The sequence below is a fragment of the Mesoplodon mirus genome (genome assembly GCF_964341445.2).
Source record: "Mesoplodon mirus genome assembly, chromosome: 1".
In the NCBI taxonomy this organism is placed as follows: Eukaryota; Metazoa; Chordata; class Mammalia; order Artiodactyla; family Ziphiidae; genus Mesoplodon; species Mesoplodon mirus.
Genome location: NC_138976.1, coordinates 79,757,194 through 79,778,818, shown reverse-complemented (window position 1 = coordinate 79,778,818; position 21,625 = coordinate 79,757,194). Strand labels below are relative to the sequence as shown.

The following is a 21,625-nucleotide window of genomic DNA, read 5'->3' as shown; positions in this document are numbered from 1 at the left end:
CTGTAACATGCCAAAAATCCAGTTTCTCAGAAGCAGCACAACTATTCTTGTCATTGACACCCAAAGTTTCATTTTCCCAAAAAGGACACCATATAATACAGTAAGCAATGCTCTCAAAAACATCCTTACAATTCCAAGTATTTCACAGAGCTGTTTTCTACCCTAGTTCTCAAAGTAGGCCGGTGTTACAGCATGCCAAACACAGTGTAGTAAAAAAGTTATTTTCAGGCGTGCAAAGTAGATACAGAGGCCTGATATTCATAGGATCTATAGAAATGCACTGCAAATCATAAGGCCATCTTCAATAAATACTTTCTCCCAAATGAGTTCTAAAAACATTCACCTCCATTACGAAAAATTCAAACATGCAGAAAAAAGTTAAAACAATAATACTAATGCATAGCCATATACACTATCTAGAGACAACTGTTAATATTTTATGTGTGTGTACACTTAAAATAAGTTGCAAACATCGAGACACTTCACCTGTCAATCATACATATCCTGGAAATAGACTTTCTCCTACTTAACCACAATACCATTACCACACCTCAGAAAAATGAAAAATAATTCTCTAATATCATTGAATGTAGCCCGTCTACACTGAAATGTCCTCAACTGCTCCCTTGCCCCCCAAATTAGTATTCAAGTTCAGTTTGTTATCTCTCTTTTGATCTAGAAGGGCTTTCCTCTTTTACCCTCTATTACACTGATTTTTTTTCAATTATTATTATTATTATTATTATTTTTTGCGGTATGCCGGCCTCTCACTGTTGTGGCCTCTCCCATTGCGGAGCACAGGCTCCGGACGCGCAGGCTCAGCGGCCATGGCTCACGGGCCCAGCCGCTCCGCAGCATGTGGGATCTTCCCGGACCGGGGCACAAACCCATGTCCCCTGCATCGGCAGGCGGACTCTCAACCACTGCGCCACCAGGGAAGCCCCTCAATTATTTTTTTAAACATTTTTATTGGAGTATTGTTTTTTTGGGTTTTTTTGCGGTACTCGGGCCTCTCACTGTTGTGGCCTCTCCCGTTGCAGAGCACAGGCTCCGGACACACAGGCTCAGCGGCCATGGCTCACGGGCCCAGCCACTCCGCGGCACGTGGGATCCTCCCGGACCGGGGCACGAACCCGCGTCCCCCACATCGGCAAGCAGACTCTCAACCACTGCACCACCAGGGAAGCCCCTGGAGTATTGTTGATTTACAATGTTGTGTTAATTTCAGGTATACAGCAAAGTGAATCAGTTATACATATACACTGATGTTTTTGAAAATACCAGGCAAGTTGTCTTTGAGAATATTCCACATTCTGTATTTGTAAGATTGTTTTCTCTTGGTATAATTTAACTCATTGCTTTATGTCCTATAGTTCTGCAAGGTGGAAGTTAGGTTTAAAGGCTTGATTAGATCCAGGTTTAAGATTTTTTTTGACAAGAATAGTTCATTTGTGCTGCTGCTATGTATTCCATATTACTCCAAGTCAGGAGGAACAAGATGTCCAGTTCTCACCTAGTCAGTGATGAGAAATTTGACTGGTCACTTGGTTAAGGTAGTGACTGTCCAGATCTCTTCAAATTACAAAGATTAGCAATAATGTATAGGGGCCATGTCAATATGCTGTTCCACAATAACATTTCGCTTCATGGTTTTAGCATCCATTCAAGGTTCTTTGTCTGAATCAATCATTTTAAATGCTAACTCTATCATTCTTTCTACATTAATTATTTTTTTTTAAAAAAAGGTTGACAGCTTAAGTCAGTTTTGAGGTATAATACATATAGAGTAAAATTCACCCAATTTAGGTGTATACTTCCGTCAATCTGACAATCAAAATATAGAACATTTCCATCCTTCTAAAGTTCCCTCATGCCCCTTTGTTGTCAACCCCCAGGCAACACTAATTTTCAATCTGCTCCTATGGTGTTGCCTTTTCCACAATGTCATATAAATGAAATGATCAAGTATATAACTATTTGAGGAGCTCATTCCTTTTTATGGGTGAATGGTATTCCATTGCATAGATATGCTATAATGTTTATTCATTCACCATTTGAAGGACATTCTGAGTTGCTTCTAGTTTGGGGTGCTAATAAATACTTACATACAAATTTCTGTGTGGAAACGTTTTTATTTCTCTTGATTTACTATCTAAGAATGGTATTGTTGGGTTGTATGATAATTTTATGCTTAACTTTGTAAGAAACTAACAATTTTTCAAAGTGGCTATACCATTTTGCATTTCCACTAGCCATGTATGAAGATCCAGTTTTTCCACATCCTTTCCAGTGCTTGAAATTGTAAATATTTTTTTTTATTTTAGCCATTTGAATAGGTGGATAGAGTTATCTATTTATGCTTTTAATTTGCATCTCCTTAATAACTGATAATGTTGAATGTCTTTTCATGCACTTACACGCTGTGTATTTTCTTTAGTGAAGTGTCTGTTCAAATCTTTTGCCGGTTTTTTTTTTCTTTTAATTGTATTGTTTTGTTTGTTTTCTCATTATTTTGATGTGAGGTTCTGTATATATTCTAGATACCTGGCCTTTACTGATACATATTTTGCAAATATATTCTCCCAAACTGTGGTTTTTTTTTTTTTTTTTTGCGGTATGCGGGCCTTTCACTGTTGTGGCCTCTCCCGTTGCGGAGCACAGGCTCCGGACGCACAGGCCCAGCGGCCACGGCTCACGGGCCCAGCCGCTCCGCGGCATGTGGGATCCTCCTGGACCGAGCCACGAACGCGTGTCCCCTGCATCGGCAGGTGGACTCTCAACCACTGCGCCACCAGGGAAGCCCCCAATCTGTGTTTTATTTTCATTATCTTAACAGCGTTTTTCTAAGATAAAATCTTTTAAATTTCAAAGAACAATGTTTCGATTTTTTCTTTTATGGACCATGCTTTTAGTGTCAAATCTAAGAAGTCTTTGAAGAATCATGATTTTTACCTACGTTTTCTTCTGGAAGTTCAGTAATTTTAGGCCTTACATTTAGTCTATGATCTATTTTGAGTTCATTTTTGTACATGGTGCAAAATACTGGTAGGAGGTTCTTTTAAAATTATCTATAGGCGGGACTTCCTGGTGGCGCAGTGGTTAAGAATACGCCTGCCAATGCAGGGACCACAGGCTCGATCCTTGGTCCAGGAAAATCCCACATGCCGCAGAGCAACTAAGCCCACAACTACTAAGCCTGTGCTCTAGAGCCCGCGAGCCACAACTACTGAAGCCCGTGCACCTAAATGCCGCGCTCCGCAACAAGAGAAGCCACCGCAATGAGAAGCCCGCGCACCGCAAAGAAGAGTAGCCCCCGCTCACCGCAACTAGAGAAAGCCCGTGCACAGCAACGAAGACCCAACGCAGCCAAAAATAAGTAAATAAATAAATAAATTTATAAATTATCTATGGGCATCCAAGTTCTAGCATCGCTGAATTGTGTTTGTATCTTTGTCAAAAGTTAAGTATGTGTGAGTCTATTTTGGACTCAATATTCCATCACATTAATCTGTGTCTACTCTTTCTTCAGTACCACCCTGTCTTGATTACTGGAGCTTTAAGGTCTTGAAATCAGTACTGTGTCTCCTCCAAATCTGTTCTTTTTCAAAATTGTTTTGGCTATTCTAGTTCCTCTGCTTTTCTGTATATATTTTGTATACAGAAATGTATACAATGTATAAATGTATACATCTGTATACATTTAGGATCAATTTCTTATTGTAACAAAAAAAGCCTGTTATGGACCTACTAGAGAATGGATTTGAAGATACGGGGAGGGCGAAGGGTAAAGCTGGGACAAAGTGAGAGAGTGGCATGGACATATATACACTATGAAACGTAAAATAGATAGCTAGTGGGAAGCAGCCACATAGCACAGGGAGATCAGCTCGGTGCTTTGTGACCACTTAGAAGGGTGGGATAGGGAGGGTGGGAGGGAAGGAGATGCAAGAGGGAAGAGATATGGGGACATATGTTATATGTATAACTGATTCACTTTGTTATAAAGCAGAAACTGACACACCATTGTAAAGCAATTATACTATAATAAAGATGTGATAAAATTCTTAAAAAAAGCCTGCTATGATTGCAATTAGGATTATATTGAAACTATAAATAAATTTGAGGGAGAATTGACATCTTAACAATACTGACTATTCCAATCCATCACCATTGCATTTCTGGGATAATCCTCATTTGTCTGAGGTATATTATCCTTCTTATTGGTGAATAAATATGCTAATATTTCACTGAAGATTTTTGTGTATATGTTCAATGAGGGATATCGGTCCATAGTTGTTTGTTCATTTGTTTTAATAACATCTCTGGTTTTGGTATTTAGTTCAGCTGCTAGAGGATTCATATAAAAGGGTTAAAAGGACTTAAAATAGAAGTAAAGATTTTATATATCTTAGAAGAACACTAGAATATTAAAAGTCATGTAGAATAAGCTCGTCCTTATTTTTAAATGTTTAAAAGTACATTTATATGTTTAAAAGTGTTTTTTTGGTTACAAACCAAGAAAAAGTTTATCCTAACTAGATGGAGTTCAATTCCTTATAGCTAGCCTTTGGTTTATCATATTATATAACACTTTAGGAAATCAAATTTATCACTCAATAAATATGTACGGGGCAGGGGAAAAAACAGAGTTCAAGCTTCACATAGAAATCTCTTTTGTATTCTGTCCAGTAGTCTGTAAATTTTGTTCATCTCCTACCACCTCATTTGGTTTTGCAACTAATTCTTTCCTTTTAATGCTTTTCTTTTCCACTGTGTATTAACAATGGTATACTATATTGTATAATTTTCTTATGACAAGAATTTATTACTTTTGTAAATGAAAAATAACTTTACCGATCAATTTTATAGATTTAAAACAATATGAGCACTTATATATAAATATTCACATTATAGAAATTTTTATAAAAATACAGATAAAGAGAAAAAGACAAGTCTTATCACTCAGAGATTCTATACTTTCCAGCATTTCAAGCATATATATTTATAGAAATTTGCACTTTTTAATGTACGCATTGTTTTATAACTTATCAATTTTTTTCATAAGAGTATATATACTTTTAAAACATGTTTTCATTGGCTGTATTATATTCTCTCAGAGTCATACTTTCATTTACTTAACCTATTCTCTGAGAGTTTGCTTGTTTCCAACTTCTGACTGAATACATATATTTTTAAATGTACTATGTTATAAATATCAGAAAACTTCTAATGAACATGCAAATTCTCATTTACACATAACAAGTTCTTATCTCATTTCAACAAAAGAGTAAAAATAACAGGAATTTTATCAGAGGTAAAAACTCATAGTAAAGAATAACTGTCCCTTTCTTAAATCAAGTACATAATTATTTGGACATTAAAGGAAATGTTTCCTAATATTGTCTATAAAAATTTGCTTTGTTTTTTTATCCTGGCAGTTAAAAAGTTAAAAAGAATAGAAGATATTGCCACTTTCCTTTTCAAAAAGGGAATTAAAAGTCATTCTTGCTGGGAATTCCCTGGCAGTCCAGTGGTTAGGACTCGGCTCTTTCACTGCCAAGGTCCTAGGTTCAATCCCTGGTCAAGGAACTAAGATCCCGCAAGCCTCTCAGGACAGCACCCCGCCCCCCCCAAAAGCATTCTTGCTATAATCAACAATACCACAATTACTATAGATAGAACACCACTATTACAAGATCCAGGATATTAATACTGAGTTCTAGTCTCTTAAAACTTTCAAACGTACAAACTCTTTTTTAATGTAATAAGAAGTAATAGTCTGAATGTCTATTACTCTCAGAAATACCTTATTTGGATAAGTTACTGAGTCTTACTATTTTTATGTATTTTATTATTTCACAAAATGAGCTAGTTATATAAATAGACCAGAAATACTTTTGAAGTGAGTTCTCGTAATAAAATTGGTTTTATTGTCATTTAAGGATAAATAGAAGACCAAAGTTACTATACGCTTACTTCTTTTTAGGAAACTACATTGGTTTAATGTAGCTAATTAGAGATTAGTTCTCAACATTTATAAGCAAAATATTACCTTAGTGTTCTAAAATACTTGATATATATATATATATATATATATATACATCAAATACATAAACATTTCAGTTACCAATATTTGATTTTTCACTATATAAAATTCTAATTAAAAGATACCTAAAGCATAAAATGAGGTATATTTCTACTGTAGGTTAAAATAATTAATTTTCCTCCCTGAAGTCTAGTCCATCTTCCTCTCATTCGCTCTGTATTCATCTTAAGTCCTTAAAACACCAATACCAAAAGCAGAGCAAAGTGAAAATATATACTAAAATACTCAAAATTCTCCTGTTATTCAACATATTTACAATACTAGCTTTTCTAGTCATGAAATAATATTGGATTCCCTCTCCCACTTTTTTTTTTTTACTGCTGAAATGTTTAACAAACGACATCTGCAAAAATAAACAATTGCATTTTCATCCAAAGACTGAATATAAAATGAGTTCTGATCATCCTAAACAGAGGACTATTCTCTCAAAAAGCGGGTAGAGCTATTGTCAGTTGCAATTATACAGAGAGGGTCTATGTACAAACTACCTACTGATTTATTTCAGCAGCCATGCAAGCTACTCAGATTTTCACTGACAAGCTGAATGCAGACAGACACTTAAAAGAAGCCACACCTGCTTACAGGAAGAAACATGCTGTTGCAATATCTTCTGGCAGTAGCAAAACCTATTAAGAAAGCAATTTTTTTCCAAAGTATATTTCACTCATTTACTTTTAAGGAAAAATTAAAATAAATTGGCGCTGTAAATTTTAACAAGCAAATACTTCTGAAGGATTCTAACAACCAAATCACTGCACTGATAAACCAATCACATCTTTAAAAGGTGTGGTCAGTTGGAACAAAGAGCACTCTGGTATGAAGATTTTTAATTCTCTCCATCTTGTGCTAAAAGGAACAGTTCAGGAGGACATGTTATGAATGTTAAAATATATTTTTATAGAAGGACCCAAAATGCAACGCTAAGAACAAATTATAAGCAGAACATAGGATAATCTCCTGAGGACAAGAGAAATTTTGCCTTACAACAATTAAAACATTGGGAACTTAGTATTTTAAGATAATGTGCTTTCAATTATCTTTGAGCCATCTTCATTATTAACTATGGGGCGTTTTTAGTAAATAAATAACCCAAGAATAACTTCTCTAAGAGGAAAGAGCATTATTGTCAGAGCAGTTTTACGGGAAGTAAGTTTTTTCTCCCTCAAAATTTTGCTGTAAATGGTCAAAATGTCAATGATTTTATCTAGGGATAATCTGTGTCGTTCCTGAAAAAAGACCCGCCTTACAAAGTAGGATTGTACCCCAAACTCCATTTGCTCCTTCTCAAGATCCTTTGCTAATACTTCTTCCTCTGATTACCCCTTAAAATTATCCATTCCTCAATATTTAGTCATCAACTCACTCACTCACCTGCCCACTCTCTCTCTGTCTTTGTCTCTCCTTCAACTTAGATGTCTACCAAGGAGGTGATATACTTTTCCTTAGAAAGAAAGTTTATTACTATAGTTGAAACACCACTGGTTAGTGTGAAAAGAAATAATAACAATAATGGTAATAATAATAATAATGACATTTATATAGTATCATCTTAAAAATCAATATTCACAGTTAATCATATAATTTCCTCATGACTATCTTAGGGATAAATAGTATTATTCCTATTTTACAGATGAAGGAACAAATCCAGACAGGTTTAACAATCTGCCTACAATCACACAACTACAAAGTCATACAACCAGGGCTCAAGACCATGCTGACTCCAAATTCCATATTTTGCCCCACCATTCCATACTGTCTCTCTTTTAGAAACTAAATCTCAGGGCTTCCCTGGTGGCACAGTGGTTAAGAATCCGCCTGCCAATGCAGGGGACACGGGTTCAAGCCCTGGTCCGGGAAGATCCCACATGCCGCGGAGCAAATAAGCCCGTGTGCCACAACTACTGAGCCTGTGCTCTAGGGCCCACGAGCCACAACTACTGAGCCCACATGCCACATCTACTGAAGCCCCCGCACTCTAGAGCCCATGCTCCACAACAAGAGAAGCCACCATAATGAGAGGCCCACGCACCGCAATGAAGAGTAGCCCCTGCTCGCCGCAACTAGAGAAAGCCCGCGTGCAGCAACGAAGACCCAACACAGCCAAAAATAATAAGTAAATAAAAATAAATAAATTTAAAAGAAAAAGAAACTAAATCTCAGTCTGATTTCTAGTTTCCCCATTGAAAGCATCATTACTTGGGAAGATGCACTTTGATTTCCAATCGAGAAACTTAGAGAAATCTTTGAAACATACAGTGTTTGTTGAAATGTACAGTGTTGTCCAGAATAACCTCAGAACTGACAGGAAAACCTATGTTAGAGACATAGGTCAAGAGTCCAGAAGAGCTGTTACTTAAGAAGCTTTTCCGAAGTTTAATATCAAAATATATCACCCCTAAATGTAATTAATCCTAGATTCTCAGTCTGTATGTCTAAAGTCCTTTAATTCAGACACGGTTCACAGTGGTATTGTACTGTATAGAAACCATCTGTTTTCCATGCTGACTTTCTCATGGTCAGGAAAAATAGAATTTATAGAAATAGTTTATGGCCTTTATTCCTATTCCTGGAATTTAGGCCAAATCTAAACACTCTGAAAGCTGGGAAATTACTTCTTCTTCACTCTTCCCTATGTTTTAACCCTGCCTTAGTTAAAAGGTCAAACGTCAGACCAAATCTCAATCAGCTATGGAATCTAAGATTAGGAACATGCTAGGAAATCTGGGTAATTTCCAGATCAGTGATTCTCAACCTTTGTTTCTCCCTCTACTGTTCACAACCCCATGTTACTCTCATCATCAAATACAGAAAATAGTACAACTTAATTAACAGGAGAGTTAATGAGTATTTGGGGGAAGCACAGGGAAGAGAGGTCCTGATACATTCTTTTCCAACAGAGGATGTCTATCAAAACTAGAGGAGATAGAGCTAAATACATGTATTTCTAGCTTCTCGAGAAATCTTCTACTATACTTATCAGTTAACTCCCTGCTTGGTTGTTTACAGTTCTGGTCAATGTTCTTTTGCTTATGCAAGTCCTTGAGTGATTTCATATCTATGGGACATGTCTGTACTTTGATCGGGTGTCTAGACAAAAGCATGCTTAGGGAAAGGTTATTTATTTACCTGGTTTATTATAAAACAGGTCTTTTTGGTTTTCACTATAAAAATAATAGCAAACTAAATAATTTTTACATAAAAGACTGCTATCATAAATCTATAAACCACATGCCTAATCCTTTATAAAAATTCTGCTGCTATTCTTAGCCACATTCCTGTGGCTAGGGGCAGGCATAATTATCTTCATTTTGCAGATGAGAAACCTGAGGCTCAGAGAATTAAGAGATTTGCCTGAGGTCACACAATTAATCAGGACAGCAGAGGCAGAACCCATAAAAAGATGCCTTTTAGTTTAGGGCATTCTATTAAAGTTACAAGTAGAAAGTGTTCCCCTACAGCTTTCAAGGTTTTCTAAATAGTAAAGGAAAAAAGAAAAAAAGAAAAGCACAAAATTTTGCAGAGTAAAATTCTGTCTATGTTTTTGTCCTATGTTTTGGCTCAAATTCTAACACTGGTATATTAATTGTTTGGCAAATAGGGCCAAACCTGCTGGCTTGTTCCTAAGGTAACCTTGCAGTATTATATGTTATTTGCTTAAAAGGCACAAAACAAAATTCGAAAGTTAGAAAAATTCATTTAAGAAAGAAAATATTACCTTTGCTAAGCAATGTTCTAAAAGAGGAGGATTTACTTTTCTACCATGTTCTTCACAGATTTTCAACACACTGAGACCTAAAAAATAAAGTGTAAACTAAAGTAGTGAGCTACATAGGCCAACAATCCAATTGGAATGCAAAAAGCCCTACTCAAGCAGCAATTGTGTAGTGTCATGAGGCAACACATGCGTTTTTATAAGCACTCATTAAAAGTTAGTCACAATTTGAGATCTTGTCCAACCGGTATGGTATGCACTAAGTTAGTGATCTTAAGAGACAAACTACTGACCAACCATTGTTTAGCATGTATTAAAAAAAAAAAGAACAATGATATTCATTTCCTTCTAATAGCATATTTTAGGAATTTATGGATTTAACTCTTCCAAGCATAATTGGTAATGTCCACAAACCAAATGATTTTATCTTTTAAAATAAATCAGCATTGTATGTCATTTACTTGGGTACAGGTATACAAGGACAACTGCCATACTGAAGCTAGTTAATTTCTTCAAAGATAGTTGCCTTGTTCTGGTCACATTAATATATCATAAGAATAGCCTGTATATGCTGACAATTGATTGAGGAGTCAAGTCACAAAAAATTAGGTTTGTGCCATGATTTGTTTAGTCTAGAGCGCAGTATTCACGTGTGACTTACCTAACTTCAGTTGAGAGCATTTTCTCATTCTTAAAAAGGAAAGATGTTTTTGATGACAAGAATATAAAAAAACTAAGGGATGAAATTAAGGTGTGTTCTGAAGTGAAGGATGCAAATCACCTATAACAAAACTACTACATTTTATTTCCATAGTTTTTTTAAAATCTGAAGTTGTCCTATAGTTCTTATTTTATTCTCACATCAGCCCTGTGTGGAAGGAAGAAAGTAGTATTGTTATTCTAATTTGTAGAGAGTTGATATAACTTACCCATGGTTACAGAGAGTGACTCAGTAGCCATACAGGAAGGAATCTGAAGAGTCTACTCCTGCTTCGCCCTGACTCCAAGTTTAGGACTCCTTCCAACAGTCAAATTATAAAATGTATCACAGGTTAGAAGTAAGTACAGCATGTACCATGACCATCTCTCTGCTGTCTACAGGAACAATTCGAAAAAAGTACAAGCTAGTGTGTACTCAGTACTATGCTAGGCCTCGCAAGGATTCAGAAGATTTACAATACACAGTTCTTTCCTCACACTGCTGCACATCTAGTTGAGACAAAAGTAATGGGCATGAGGGAAATCTGAATAGTAAGCAATAGTATTGTTAAGAGTTAAAATAGTGTTCAAAACAATAGATTAACTGTTAGCTTCTTCAAACTGGGCTTTTGGAAGGATTTGGATTGCGGGGTGGGGGAGTCACTGGAGATTCAAGGCTGACTGGTAGCCTTGCAGATTTAAAAACTCTATTGTTTCATTCAGTCCCAACCCAATGGGACAAAGAGAGGGAGTTATCTATCTCTACTACTCAATGACAAATTTGCAAAGGTGTCACAGAATGGGGAAGACATCTTATGTTTTCAAAGACCATTGTTAATCTTGTAAAATAAGTCCTCAAAAGGTTGCAGATCAAAGCCTAACGTGACACACGGGTTTAATTTGAAACAGCAGCAATTCATCTTCTTTCATACCTTCTTTGTACTTCTACCAGTCAAGTGTTAAAACCAGAAGTGGGATTTATCCACAAGTAGAGCAGCAGAGACTGTACAGATGGTCACACAGGCCATATTTTTCAGCCTTTCCTGAAGGTGTCAATAAAATTTCTAGTTTGCTCACTATTTCTTCTTGTACACTGGTCTTAACTCCTCAGCTATACTACAGCACCATGAAGGCCAGAACAAGGTCTTATTTTCATCTCCTTATTGCTTAGCACAGACACCAAATAATGGGCACTCAGACTTTAAAACTTTAATGATGGGGACTTCCTGGTGGCGCAGTGGTTAAGAATCCACCTGCCAATGCAGGAGACGTGGGTTCGAGTCCTGGTCTGGGAAGATCCCGCATGCCGTGGAGCAACTAAGCCTGTGCGCCACAACTACTGAGCCTGCGCTCTAGGGACCACCAGCCACAGCTACTGAGCTGGCATGCCGCAACTACTGAAGCCTGCACGCCTAGAGCCTGTGCTCCGCAACAATAGAAGCCAACGCAATGAGATGCCCACGCACTGCAACGAAGATTAGCCCCTGGTTGCTGCAACCAGAGAAAGCTTGAGCGCAGCAATGAAGACCCAACACAGCCATAAATAAATAAATTTATATTAAATAATAACAATAATTGTAGGAAATGATTTTTAAAAAAGAAGAAGACTTAGTAAAATTTGACTGATTTTTTCTTACTGGGTAGCAAAAAGTAGGCATTAATAAAGGTGTCTCTAGAGAATCCCTAAGAAGAGAGTTAACTACCAAGATAAACCAGGTTTTTTATTTAAATATACTAGGGAACAGCCGACGAAATCATCATATGAGGGTCAAAGAACCATCCACAGTTCAATAATAAGGAGTTTAAATTGGAACAACAGCATCACATATGTAAAAGTAACCATAATATTCTTTCATATGGATGATAAATGACAACTTATCCCATATGACTATTCTAACTTTATTAAAAATTAGATCTAGCATTATGCCCTACAAGCATTCACGTTTACAGGAAACATGATATCATATTACTATAATGTCTTGTGATAAAGGCTAATGATGGTATACAGAACATTCACAAATACAAGTATATACTATGATGTCAAGTATATTACTCAATTTGATGACTTCAGAGACATGAGTAATTTCAAAACAAACAAGTCAGCCACCTGGTAAGACAGGGCTGAGCATTTAATAATATATAAATCTTTACAGAACAATAAAGCATTTAAAATAATCCCTAGTTTAGCTTGGTATTTCATATTCGTGTTGTAAATGGCCTTCAAAACCAGGTGCAATTAATATAAAGCTACAACAGAATTCTAATGCTGATGGGCCATCACTGAAAATTATTATACATGTATAGTTCTATCACCTACAAGAAGAAATACTTCTTTGTTAATAACATATAACTCTGCCAAAGCAAAAACAAAGAGAAAAGAAAATGTGTCATACAACTGCGTTCCGTAAGGACAATTTGAATAATTACATTAACTTTAGAATATAAATCTAACTATTCCAATTAGAAATGAACTTGATAAAATATCTAAGAAAATATGCACCATAAAGTTCTAAAAATGTAATTCAACCTCATAAGTAGATAAATTGGAAGACATTTAGGACTGAGGTTGAAATAATCAACTCCAAAGCTAAAGGAAAGTTCAAATTTACTCTTGATAGTTTTAGAAGTCAAAAATCCACTAAGATGATCCATCAGGATGCTTGCCTACATCCACTAATACTATTTCTGTAAAGAAAGGCTGGTCATCCAGGCACCTATAACTCTCTCTCCTTTGACTCCAAAAGCCGTGACTTTAAGGTTATTTAAAAATACTTCATGTACTTCCCTGGTGGCGCAGTGGTTGAGAGTCTGCCTGCCGATGCAGGAGACACGGGTTCGTGCCCGGGTCCGAGAAGATCCCACATGCTGTGGAACGGCTGAGCCCGTGAGCCATGGCCGCTGAGCCTGCGCGTCCAGAGCCTGTGCTCCGCAACGGGGGAGGCCACAACAGTGAGGGGCCCACGTACCGCAAAAAAAAAAATACTTCATATTCATCAAGATAATGGTTATTAGAGGAGAGAGTGGTGGTGAATAGGAGAGGTCAGTGACATTCTCTCGATCTGAGTTGACTGGGTTCAGTTTGTGAAACTTCATTGAACTCTATTATGATTTTTGCACTTTCTATATGTCGTTATGTTATACTTCAACAAAAGTTTAATAAATGAAAATGCTCCATATTTACCTTTTTTCACTTTTTAGAGTAGTTACTAGTCTGAGATTCCTGAATGAAGGATTCATACTACACTCATCTTTTGCAAATGCTTGCTACATAACAATAAGACAGATGTTATGTCAATAAAGACAGATGAATTAACAAAGACCAACAATCAATTGTACAGTGTCAATAAGAACTACTTGATTTGCATTCCTTCATTCCAAAGCACTGAACTGCTGCTACATATTACGTAGTACACCATGAGTAGTTAAGAAAAAAATGCTTGAGCCCCTCTCGCCAGAGGTAGATGGCATTTGTGTATGTATGTGTAAGAGAAAGAAGCCAAGACATATATACTAATAACTAATAAGACATGCACTATATGTGTGGTGAGGGCAATAAATGCCACAGGGAAGGAGTGAGACATTCCAGTGGGATTAACCAGGAAGGGCATTACTGAGGGCGTAGCATGAGCATGATGAACACCTTAGTAAGATGAAGGAATGGACTAGCATTTACAGAATACTTAACACTGCATGCCAGGTACCATGTGAGCATTTTCATAGACCTTACTTAACTTTCACTAAGCTAAATATAGCTAATATAATATAGCTAAACCCACTAAGATCTTGACTAGTTAAGAAATTTATCCAAGATTACAGAGCCAGTACATACTAGACAATTTGACCTAAATCTTTTGACTCCAAGATCAATGTCTTTCTACCACACCATGCTGCCACTGTCTTGAATAAGAGCTTAATATCTGTGGCCAAAAATCCAAATCTGAAATCTGACAAAAACTGACAAAAAAAATTTTTCCTACCCAATGCATGCACTTCAAAATATTTTTATTCTTCAAAGTAACCGGATCAAAACCAAAACAAAACAGACCACATCTATGTATAGGAATGACGGCCTAAATTGACAGTGTTGGAATTCTAATTCACAGCTTGAGATCAATCTATTTGACTATGCTTTTTGGTAAAAAGGTCTCAGTCAACCATAGTCTTCTAACAAAAAGCCGATTACCAAAATAATGAGAAGGTTATTAAAATTAAGATAATTTAACAGTTGACAGTCTTGCTGACAAACTGAAACACAGAATGTGAGAAAAGGCCAAGAATCATGGGTAATTCTTACATTTTGGTTTGAGGAACTGGGTAAATAGTGGAGTTGTTTACAGAGTTGGGAAGCACAGGAGGAGGAAAAGGTTTGAAAGAGAAAACTTAAGAGTTCTTTCTTTGCCATGTTAAGCTTAAGAAACCTTTTTGATATTTAAGAATAGAGGTCAAGTAGGTAGTTAAATATACAACTTTGCAGCTTAGGAGAGAGGTTGGCCTGGAGTTCCAGATTTGGAAGGTATCAGCATAAAGATGGTATTTAAAGTCATGGACTGAACTGAATGAAAAAAATTATTTCAAGACAGTGCTGGAGAGGCAAATGCCGCTGATCAATTGAGTGAGATGAGTACTGAGCATTAACAGAGATTTGGCAACACAGAGATCGATGACCTTGACAAGGGTGGTTTTAGTGGAATGGTATGTACAAAAATTATTTAAATAGGGATAGAACAAAATGGGAGGTAAAGAAATGGAGATCCAGGAGCTTTTCTATAAAGAAGAAGAAAGAAATAGGGTGGGGCCAGAAAAGAACATGGGTTCTATCTAAGGAGGATTTTTTTTTTAATTGAAATAACCCATTACAGATGGAAAGATTGATAACGCAACAGAACATGGACAATTGAGAAGTCTTAAGCCTTTAAGTCCTAAGGTAGGCAAGAAGAAATGAGCTCTAGGGTGCAAGGAAAGGGACCAGTCTTAGGCAGAGACAGGTACTTCATCCATTTTAACAGGAAGGAGAGTGTATGGGTACAGATGCAGGTAGTTTGGTAGATATGATGGTGGATAGAAAGCTGGATCTAAGCAAGGTTAGGCTTCTGTCAGGTAAGTACCACAGAAGGAAAGAAGGATAAGGGATTTGAAGTACATGCATGCAAAAGAGCAGTTGTACTGACAGAACATGGTCTCCAAGCTAGATGAGGGAAAAAAGGACATGAATGAGGTGCCGTGAAAAGTGGAAAAGTTAATGCACATGAGCACCCAGTGGAGTTAAAAAAAAATTGAGGAATAAGGAAACCAGGTAAGTAGACAGTGGGTTTTTTTGTTGTTCTTTTTGTTTGTTCGCTTGTTTTAAGTTTATAAGAGGAGCAGTTACCAGCAATGAGGTTTAACATTTGACCATGGGCGTAGATTTCTGAGGTGGGGGGATCTAAAAGCTGTGAGATCAGATGTTTGATTATCCATGTGCCTGTAGCAATCACTAAGTCTAATGACAGGAAAACTGTGGAAAAGCAGTGAGCCAGGTACTAACAAGGAGGTAAGGATGGATGTGGAGGAGAAAATAGTCTGATGGCATGCATTTCAGAAGAGCTGGGGTTCTCAGCAAGGAAAAAAATTGACTGAAACAACACATGGGAGAAAGGGTTCTAAATGAGGGGTTGAGGATGTGGGGTGAAAAAACATCATTACTTAAAGACTATAGGGAAACAGAGTTCCCAGGAATAGTCAGTTAGGGCAAGAAAGTGAACGAAATTTTATTTTCAACACTATGTCTCTGTTTGATGATAGTAAACTATCAGTTCTAGGAGGCAAACTGGAAGGGTTAGAGGAGGGGACATTGAAAAGTTCAAGGACTGTATCAAGTTAGGATCTACACAAAGCCAAATGAGTATAAAATTTCCCAGCAAAAATGGCCAACTTGGGAATCTTGGACACTAAAAAAGCAACCAAAACAAATTAACAAACACCTTTTCTAAGCTTCATGAGAGCAGTTCAGTATCTTTCCAATAAATTCCCTTTTTGCTTAAGTTAGCAACTAAAGAATGCTAATGATAATTACCTTCACATAGAGGGCCTTGCATACATAGACAAGTTCAGAAGAGGAATGTTTATTTAATTCATTCAGTATATTTAAGTGCTATTTGGCCTGGAGTGATAAGGAAAATCTCAGAAAGGAATCTTAGGCATGTTAGCTTCCGTTTATCCCCTTTCTCATTTCATTTCTTCCTTTCACAAAAGTCAATGGTGAGAAAAAGATCAATAACAATTAGGCTGGAGTGAGCTGGCAGCAGGGTTGCTCTGAGGACAAACACGATTCTCTGTACACCTGCCTGTGACCTCACAATAACACTTGTGCAGGTGTGGAGAGTCCTATAGCTTAAAATAACAAATGCCGCAGCAGCCTGTAACTGTCATCCCTGAGGTTCTTTGACCAACTGCGCCACTCCGTACTACACAGTGTTTCTCCAAACGGAAAATGACCCATTTGGGGAAGAGTTAATATACATTACGACTTTCTCTCTCTCAGGTGAACTAATTTACCTAGATGAAGAATTCTGAGAATACTTTATTTCTAACAGGGTAGTATTTAACTTTATGTAGAAACAAGTGTTGACAATGTAATTATAAAATTTTATAATCCAACAGTGAGTATGGTAGTATTCCTTAACACATAGACCAAATCAAGACAAATTAATTTCAGTTGTCATTCATTGTACATAAAATGAAATGTCTACAACATATGGTTGATGTAGAAAAAAACAATTGTAGCAGGCATCAAAAATAAGAAACATGCAAAATCAATTTATTGGCTTCAAGTGGAAGCACCTTGGGAATGTAGGTATATGAAATATCCCAAAACATGGATGAGATTATTTTGTGTAAAAGATAGGGAATACTACACTTCAAAACATTCAAAATAGTGAATATTCACTAGCACTATGACTTTTATTTAGTACAATACTCTTATGTATCATAATGCCCAGCACACCATAGATTAAATCACCTTGTCAATTGAAAAAGTATGTTGAATTTAATAAGAAGTCAATTGGGGGGAGGATACATTTAATTTCAATCCATGTAATAGACAGCCTTGATGAAATATATCAAAGAGCACTTCCCGGGCTTCCCTGGTGGCGCAGTGGTTGAGAGTCCGCCTGCCGATACAGGGGACACGGGTTCGTGCCCCGGTTCGGGAAGATCCCACATGCCGCGGAGCGGCTGGGCCCGTGAGCCATGGCCGCTGAGCCTGCGCGTCCGGAGCCTGTGCTCCGCAACGGGAGAGGACACAACAGTGAGAGGCCCGTGTACCGCAAAAAAAAAAAAAAAGCACCTCCCAATCTGGAAAAAAAGATCAAAGGGAGTCCCAGGTGATCTCCAGAGTGCCAAAGATGGTTACCTTGAAACTACAGTGGAATCTGTTTCTGCCCAGCTGCAGATTTGTTTAATGGCTACTCACTCATTTAAACCTTAATTGTTGAAACTCATTGATTAAGAAATAACACTGGGGCTTCCCTGGTGGCACAGTGGTTGAGAGTCCGCCTGCCGATGCAGGGGACACGGGTTCGTGTCCCGGTCCGGGAAGATCCCACATGCCGCGGAGCGGCTGGGCCTGTGGGCCATGGCCTCTGAGCCTGTGCGTCCGGAGCCTGTGCTCCGTAACGGGAGAGGGGCCACAGCAGTGAGAGGCCCGCGTACTGCAAAAAAAAAAAAAAAGAAATAACACTTATTCCCATGACTGGCACTTCATAACTCATACCAAAATTACTCACATCAGAGATAACCTAAACCAATCTGAGACCATTTCCTAAATTACAACATTTTTGGACTAGAGGAGATAGGACAAAGATCCCATATGACTTGATTCCAAGCTACCTGAAAAAATGAGCCTTACCAATAGTATCTTTTCCATAGCAAGGTTTTATTCATTCATCTTACAGTGTCAGGCATCATGGCCAACTAAATTATTGTGACTCTATCCTGGAGTCAGTCTAGGAAGCATAAGATCCAGGCTCAGTAATCTTATGAACAAGATCCACTTTGTTTTTGTTTTTTGTTTGTTTTTTATTTTTTGCCACACCACATGGCTTGTGGGATCTTAGTTCCCTAACCACGGATCGAACCCACGCCTTCAGCAGTGAAAGCGCAGAGTCCTAACCACTGGACCACCAAGGAGTTCCCAGGATCCACTTTGTAACGATCATCTGTATTCTTCTTACAGAGAGACAATATTTAACTTAAGGGTCATGACTGGAGTTTGCAGATAAAAGCTTAAAAAATGGGAAAATATTAGAAGACAACTATTAGAATTAATTTGACTTATGGTTAGCTAACATATTCAATATGACAGAATGTCAACCTGTCATTTGTTTTCTTTCTGGAGAAGTTAAAAAAATAGTTTTCTTTTTAAAACATACTGATAATAGGTAGTATTTCTACAATTTCCCCAAACAAAAAGCAAACAACAAAAACAGAACTTCATGACATCTGAGTAATTAATCAGTCATTCTGCTGTCATATGTGTTTATAATTGAGGTAAAATTTATATCAGTGTCATGCACAGACCTTAAATTGCTCAATTCAATGAGTTTCAATAAATGCTTGTAATCTTCATGTTTCCGTCACTCCAGAAAGTTGTCCTGAACCCCTTCCAGTCAATTCCCCCACCACCCAAGGCAACTACTGTTCAGATTTCTATAGATATGAGAAACACCTGACTTCTTTCCTTCCACACAATATTTTTGAGATTTACCTACATGCTTGCATGTATCAGTAGCTTTTTTTTTTTAAATAGCAGAGTAGTATTTCATTATATGATTGACACAATCTGTTTATCTATTCTCTTGTTGAAGGATATTTGTGGGGTTCTTTGTTTGTTTTTTGTTTTGGCTATTGTGAATAAAGGTGCCTGTAAACACAGAATCCTGTTCTGCTGTATAAATGTAATCATATCACCTTAACATTAAGACAGCTTTCTGCCTAAACCAGGAGCTGAGGGTCTTGAAGGAATTAGCATCTGCTTTCACACAAAATGAGTGAGGAGCCCCACCCCTGCTCCAGAGCCCTGGCTGATCAGATGGGACCTGCTCCAACCAGCCCATATCTGTGATGTGTGACACTCGAGGGGGCCACACTTTATGAGAAGAGACTCTTTCCCCGGAACATTTCAAACAGGTAGTGTTTAGGGGTAGTGTCAATAAAGCTCATCTCTGTTCCAACCCTAATCTGGTGTCACATTGCTTCTATTATAGACAAAAACACAATATTCAAAAACAACAACCAACACACAGACACAAAAAGGGACTTTTGATTTACCCATTCTTTAAGGTCTCCCAGCACAGACTACACCTAATCAATGGATAGCCAGCCACATGCTATTAATGTAACTTTGGGCACATCATTCACCTCTGGTCCTAATTTCCCAAGATGCAAAATGGGATAACTGTAGCACCTGTCTTAGGGTTATTTTTGAAGATCAAATTAGATAATACATATCAAGTATTCACACATGCTAACACACTTAAGTACATAGCATTAGCTATTATTAACAAAACTTTATTTCCAAAACTATTTAAAGAGTATAACCTCAGACTTTGCTTTTCCTTTTTCATTTCAAGGTAGTAACAAGAGTTTCCCAAAAACAGTGTGTTCCCCCCAAAATTAATTCACATTCAACTGGTATTATGTAAACCAAAGTCCACAGCCAGGGAAGTTTTGGCTAAATAATTTTTCTTTAAACTGCAAAACATCTAAGTGTTTTATGCTAATGTACACTATGACCCCCTAAAAGTGAGATCTAGTATTGACCATGAAATTGACTTCTGCCCTAACAAAATCATGCGATCCTGGGTCTCTAACACTTTCAGACATGCTAGTAAAAACAATGCTGACTACACATATGAAACAAACAGCATCCTTAAGAAGATAATATACGCTCTTCCCATTTCATTTAGTTAAATGCTATCCATCCTTCAGACCTCAGGGAAGCCTTCTTAAACCCTCCAAACTTTTTTTTTTTTTTTTTTTTTCTTTTTGCGGTATGCGGGCCTCTCACTGTTGTGGCCTCTCCCGTTGTGGAGCACAGGCTCCGGATGCGCAGGCTCAGCGGCCATGGCTCACGGGCCCAGCCGCTCCGCGGCATATGGGATCCTCCCAGACCGGGGCACGAACCCGTATCCCCTGCATCGGCAGGCGGACTCTCAACCACTGCGCCACCAGGGAGGCCCAACCCTCCAAACTTAATCAAGACTTCCTGCTAGATACTCTCAAGGTTCCCTTAGACTTTTCCTTCCTAGCTCGTACTGCCATTTGTATTAACATACTCAAAAAGATTATTTGATTAATGCCTGTCACCTTGCCCACCAAACTATAAGCTTCAATTAAAGGCATGGCTGTATATTATGCTCAACCTTATACCCCTAGTATCTACCACAATGTTTGGTACCAAATAACTGACATGGAACAAATATGTGAATACAAGAATTCACTGCAACTTTATTTGTCATAGTGAAAAACTGAAAACGACTCAAATGTTTATTAATAGGAAAGTAATTAGATAAGCTACTCTACATATATATTATAGAATATTATACACCCATTAAAAAGAATGAGCTTAAGGCTTCCCTGGTGGCGCAGTGGTTGAGAGTCCGCCTGCCGATGCGGGGGACGCGGGTTCGTGCCCCGGTCCGGGAAGATCCCACATGCCTCGGAGCGGCTGGGCCTGCCATGGCCGCTGAGCCTGCGCATCCGGAGCCTGTGCTCCGCAACAGGAGAGGCCACAACAGTGGGAGGCCCGTGTACAACCAAAAAAAAAGAATGAGCTTAATCTCTATGTTCTGACATACTCACTTTTCTAAATGAGAAAGGAGAAATGCATTTTATTTCATATGTACTATATTGTGCTTAGATGTCTAAAAACATACACATCTAACTGTTAACAGTGACTACATCTGAAGAGGAACAGGCCTGGAAAAAGGTACTTTCACTTTTACACTTTATACATTTCTCTGTTGTTTCAATATTCTTCAACAAACATGTATTTCTTTTCTAATTAATTTTTTTAAGCTTTGAGCAACTGCAAGTCCACATAAATTATCATATGCTTTATGCTTAGTTCT

The 21,625-nt window shown here is 37.6% G+C and overlaps 1 protein-coding gene across 4 annotated transcripts in view; it reads right to left on the bottom strand.

Moving 5' to 3' along the window:
* Positions 1-21,625, bottom strand: part of LOC309801158 (uncharacterized protein C9orf85 homolog) — a 64,184-nt gene that overhangs the window by 38,507 nt on the left and 4,052 nt on the right. The window contains exons 1-2 of one of the 4 annotated variants that reach the window (XM_082615622.1): positions 10,748-10,790; positions 9,822-9,898 (exon numbers count right to left, since the gene is read on the bottom strand). The exons of the other annotated variants lie outside the window; for them this stretch is intronic. Coding sequence (XP_082471748.1) covers positions 9,822-9,898; positions 10,748-10,778 — 108 coding nt within the window. The 5' untranslated portion in view covers positions 10,779-10,790. Of the gene's footprint in view, positions 1-9,821; positions 9,899-10,747; positions 10,791-21,625 lie in introns of those variants that run through there. 4 annotated transcript variants of the gene reach the window in all.